The 5,512-nt window shown below is 41.7% G+C and overlaps 1 protein-coding gene across 1 annotated transcript in view; it reads right to left on the bottom strand.

Annotated features, from left to right (window-relative positions):
- Positions 1 to 1,547: 1,547 nt before the first annotated feature.
- LOC117808239 (T-cell surface antigen CD2-like) overlaps positions 1,548 to 5,512 on the bottom strand; it is a 4,786-nt gene continuing 821 nt past the window's right edge. Inside the window, exons 2-8 of the mRNA XM_034677861.1 lie at positions 3,599 to 3,883; positions 3,358 to 3,431; positions 3,089 to 3,260; positions 2,923 to 2,985; positions 2,735 to 2,812; positions 2,231 to 2,523; positions 1,548 to 1,958 (exon numbers count right to left, since the gene is read on the bottom strand). Of these exons, the coding sequence (XP_034533752.1) occupies positions 1,884 to 1,958; positions 2,231 to 2,523; positions 2,735 to 2,812; positions 2,923 to 2,985; positions 3,089 to 3,260; positions 3,358 to 3,431; positions 3,599 to 3,883 (1,040 nt within the window). The 3' untranslated portion in view covers positions 1,548 to 1,883. The remainder of the gene's footprint in view (positions 1,959 to 2,230; positions 2,524 to 2,734; positions 2,813 to 2,922; positions 2,986 to 3,088; positions 3,261 to 3,357; positions 3,432 to 3,598; positions 3,884 to 5,512) is intronic.

The following is a 5,512-nucleotide window of genomic DNA, read 5'->3' as shown; positions in this document are numbered from 1 at the left end:
TGGCCGGAAGTTAGGTGTCGGGGAGGAGAAGGAGGAGGAGGGGAGTGTGGGAGGGGAGGTCCCAGGTGAGGAGGGAGACACTCACATGTTTACCTGTCACTGGTCAAGTTATATTACTGATAATTATATAATATGACGTCATATGCTGTCCAATCAGCTGTAGTCCTGCTGCTTCAATATAAATATAAATATGCCTTGATATATATATATATATATATATATATATATATAAATATATATATAATCATATATGTTTATATTATTATTGTAACATTTATATTAGCATTTTATATATATATGAATACATAGCATATATGTATATATATTTATATAAGTATATAGACATGTCTGTTTAAATATTTAGAAATGTAAATGCTAATATAAATATTGAAATAATAATATAAACATATACAATGAAATAGTAACATAGATTTTAATATAAGTCTATAAATTATAGGATAAATAGATATTACAATATAAATATATAGATTAAAGTAATATATATGTTCCTATAAATATGCTGTGTTTTTATATATATGTATATATATACATACATATATAGAATATATGTCTATATACTGATAAATATATAAATACCAAGCATGTACAGTATATATACATACATATATATATATATGTGTTATGTATTTATAGATAAAATTATTATGTAGATTGTAATATAAGTATATACTTTATGATATGAATATATACATTATAATTTAAATATAATGTATAAATATTAAGACGGTTTAAACTCATTACTCATCACTGAAATGTGACCCAGTTACATCAATGTACACTGTGTGTGTTTGCGTGTTTGTGTGTCTGTGTGTGTGTGTGTGTGTGTGTGTGTGTGTGTGTGTGTGTGTGTGTGTCTACAGGCTGTCTGAGGTCATAGTCATGCTGTGTATTTACACTGGGCCACCAGGCAGGCCAAAGTTCACAGCTCAGAGGAAGAACTGCAGGGTCAAAGTTCACAGCTCCTTGGGTGATCTGCTGTGATACATTTGACTGAGCTATATATACAGTGAGTGTGTGTGTGTGTGTGTGTGTGTGTGTGTGTGTGTGTGTGTGTGTGTGTGTGTGTGTGTGTGTGTGTGTGTGTGTGAGGGGCAGAGAGAAGAGTCCATGACCCACAGCAGTATCTGTTACTCACACATCTGTTCAAAGTCTGTCTCTTTCTCACACACACACACTTCAAACCTGACAACACGCCAGGCTTAGGTGCCCCCTGCTGGCTAACCCGAACCCTGACCCACCTACACTTTAGACACACTTGTCCCTCCAATCCAACTAACCTTAATTGATCCCACTCTAAAGAAGAAGACAACTCTTGCCATTCAATATAGTAGTGTATGTTTCTGAGTGCATGGAGCTACAGTACACTCTGCTGGACAACAGGGCTCATTACATACTGAAAATCCTGTTCAGGTCTTTGGCTCATTCAGTGACACAAACTCAGAGGAAGCAAAACTGAACCACAGAGCAGAGAGACAGGGTGCAGAAGTCAGAAGTCTCTCATTAGCAGATTCATTTTCTACAATCAGTTCACAGACAGCTTCAGTTTATTTGTTTATCAGACAGGAACAACACAGCTGCTAAATTACATCTGAGGTCCCTGAGCTGGGAGGTCAAACAATATGTCACATTAAAACATCACATTACATTCCCTTTAAGACTAAACGAAGAAATCAGTGATCACATGACCCGGTCTGCCTTCAGTTGGGCCAAAACACGTGAGGTCTCTGATATCAAGTGTCCTAAAGAGTTCAAAATAAAAGGTTTAAATAACAAACTCTCAGATGAGGAGTCTGATCTTCATCTTTATCGTCCTCAGTCGAACAGAAAGAGAGGAGCAGGGAGGAGGAATGAAGGAGTGAAGGTCACACTCTTTTAGGAGCCTTCTTCCTGGGCTGAGGAAGAGGAGGGGGCTGCTCTTCATCAGCTGGTCGGGGGGCCTGAGGGGGACAGAGAGGAAATCATACCTGAGAGAAGACCATGAACCTACTGGGACTGTTTCACACCTGCACCAGGACCCAAACTCTTTTTTAGACCAGGGTGCAAACATGTTTATTTCAGCTGTGACATTTTAACATGGGGCTCTATGGGGGCTGACTCACAGCAGGAGACACACTCTAGTGGACACTGGAGGAACTGCAGGTCTACACTTTCATTTAGCTGCGATTTCTTCCCCATGTTGTATCACCTGAGGTCGCTGCTAGCCTCTTACCTGTGCAGGTCTACGGGGGCTGGGCTGAGGGTGAGTGCCGGGCGGGTCAGGCTGGTCTTTGTGACGCTGCTGTTTGGGGCGATGTGGGCGGGGTCCGGTGTGCCCGGCCGGCTGCTGCCTCTGGTGCTGGTGCTGCTGCTGCTGTGGCTGCAGCTGCTGGTGTTCATGGTGATGATGGTGGTGTCGTTGATTGGGAGGATGACGATGATGATGTTGATGTTGTTGTTGTTGTTGTTGTTGTTGTTGTTGTTGTTGGTTAGGATTGGTCCAGCCCAAACGAAACTCCTCCGCGTCTGTTCAAAGAAACGATTAAAGGATTAGCAGGCTGTAAACATGTTTATTTCTGTTGTAGCATTTTAACATGACGCTCTATGGGGACTGACTCACTGCAGGACACACCCTAGTGGACACTGGAGGAACTGCTGGTTTAGGGACTATATTGATAGCGTCATCAATCAACACCAGAGGATGCTTTTTATCAAGAAAGCAGAAGAAGAACCTTACCCTTTACATGCATGCGCTTTCTACGTTTGGTCCTCAAGCAGCAAACTATGACGATGATCATCAACAGCAGAACGATTCCTGAAAACAACAAAGTGTCATAAAGATAATCCGCCTAATTTAGCTGTAATCAGGGATTACATCATCTAATCTAATGTTTGAATTTATCGATAAATGGAGAGCAGACAAACCTCCTCCAGTGCCCACAACAATCCAGGAGTTTATTCCAAAGATCTCATCAGGGAAAGAAATCCCTGAAACCAAGAAGAAGAGGAGGAGGAAGAGGGACTGATTGAATATGTTTGAATATGGCTTTACATGGGAGTTAAAGTGAACACAGGTGTGAATGAAGCTCACCTGGGGTGTAGCAGCTCTGTGTCTTGGCCTCACTGGTCTTGTTGCTCACTTTGTTAAACACCATGCAGGTGAACCTGTCTGTCTGCACCTCTTCAGCAACATCGGTCACAGACTCACCTTTCTCTTTTATCACTTTGCCATTCTTTTGCCACTCAACCGTCACATCCTTCGCCTGCCCCCGCCAAAATAAAACACATTCAAGTGTTATCAACATTATCAGAGACATTATCAAGTATGTGATCACACATCTGCACATAAAAACAGCTCACCTTAGCACCAGTGCAGGTAAACTTGACTGATAATAGTTTACACTCAATTGACACAGTGGGCTTCTGGACGGGGTCTGAAGGGAGAAGAAGAACCTGTATGATAAACTCTCTGTGATGATGAATGAAGAGAGCTGCAGAGATCTGACAGTAACTCTTATTCTTATAATGTTATTGTTCTCTGGTCTCAGGACTTTGCACTGTAAGAATCTGACAAACATCCAGTCACTGTAATGTTACGTACCCTGCACACATAATTTGACAGGATTGAATTTTCCTGATGATTTTCCGCTTTCATCGTGAACCTCAGCGCTGTACATCCCCTCATTCACTTTCTCCACTTTTCTTAGCTTCAGAGATCCGTCCTCAGCGACATCCCCCTTTTTCCCGAAACGAATAGTTCCAGACACCCGGTTGAAAAGGACGTCCTCGTTACGTTTCCACTTCAGTCTTCCATTTCCATCCACTTTGAGCTGCAGGGGCAGCGTGAAGTCGCCCCCTACAAGGGCATAGAGGTCACAGGCAGGATCTGTGGAGAGAGACAGACATAATGACTAGTAGAACACTTTATAGTGACGGACTGAACACAAAACAGGAGGAACACTCTGAGGAACAAAATTTAAAATCGTATGCAACAACAGAAACATACTTCAAATAAAGAACACTCTGCAGGTTAAAGAACAGCCTGCAGATTAAAGACCATTCTGCAGGTTAAAGAAGATCCTGAAGGTTCAAGAACACTCTAAAGGTGAAAGAATTTGCTGCAGGTGCATGCTGGGTAAAGAAGATCAGAACACAGATTCCCCAGTAGACAAGTCCTCAGTGGTCTGACTGAGAGGAGACCTGTTCTCGAGGGTTCTTGTTCAGATTATGTTTTTTTTTTATTCTGCTGTCTTGCTGATTTCAGTCACATTTCCTGCTGGTGGCCTGTTTAACCTGCTGCTTCGTTTTCACACGTTTCAACTCTGCAGCGTCCTGCAGCCCATCTCACACCTCACTCTCTGAGGTCTCATCCCCCATGTATGGTATATCCTGTTAACATGCACGCACACACAGAAAGTCACCCACGCATGCACGCATGCATGCACACATGCACACATGCACACACAAGAGAGTGCGTCTTCAGTTTTAAGATGCTGACTCTACGATTTAAACTAAACTTCACACATTAAGACGTTTCTATGAAGGCTGGAATGTTTTCGAATAAGAACATTTATCAAAGTTTCCCTTAGTTCGAAACAGGAAATCTCACGGTGAGTCATATTTTCCATAAAATGGTGAGCGTACGGGGGCGAGGATTAAAGTCTCTGTACTCCAGATTATAGTCTGTTTGTCGGTTCATCTGATCTATACATTTAAATGAATAACATTGCTTTTTATTGATTCCTACACAAACACACACACACGCACACGCACACACACACACACACACACACACACACACACACACACACACACACACACACACACACACACACACACAAACACACACACACACACAGCAGAGTGAGTTTTGTTCCAGGAAGCAGCAGACGGATGTCAGCAGACTCATCCTCACACCTCTGAGTTCTTGGTCCGTCTCTGCATTCAGGAGAACAGCTGTTCATGTTTTCGTCTCTCTGCTCAGTGAAGTCTTCTCAAGACCTTCAACTCTCTCTCACCGTCACCGTCACCTCCAGTACAGAGTTCGAGAACCAGTAGAAAGCTGTTCTGTGTAGATATTGTGTAGTTGCTGTGTTGATGTGGGTTTTGCAACTTCCTGGTTGTTAACCTGGATTCAGACTGAGGTTTCCGCTCACAGCTCATGTTGCATGATCAGTTTTTTTGTCTGAGGGTAAAAATATGTTTCTGGTTTCTCTGCAATCTGAAACTTTTCTTTAATAGAACCCAATATCTTAACCATAACATATGAAATCTCTGCACCTGGATCTCAAATTTTCATTCATCCAGAACTCATCTTCCCTCTACTAAGTGTTCCTTATTCTAATCCTTTTTTTCTTTACAGTGTCTCTTAAAGTATGTGTTATCCACAAACTTTAAATAAGTCACACTTAAATTTATGAAACATCCCTTCAAGAACTTTAGATGAAATAAAATATGAATATTGAACTCCTGATAATCAGACAAAGGGTGGTGTGTTTGATTTAAGCGCCTGCAG

Source organism: Notolabrus celidotus, chromosome 24 (genome assembly GCF_009762535.1).
Source record: "Notolabrus celidotus isolate fNotCel1 chromosome 24, fNotCel1.pri, whole genome shotgun sequence".
NCBI lineage: Eukaryota > Metazoa > Chordata > Actinopteri > Labriformes > Labridae > Notolabrus > Notolabrus celidotus.
The sequence above is the reverse complement of the archived record's forward strand: the minus strand, read 5'-3'. Positions and strand labels throughout refer to the sequence as shown.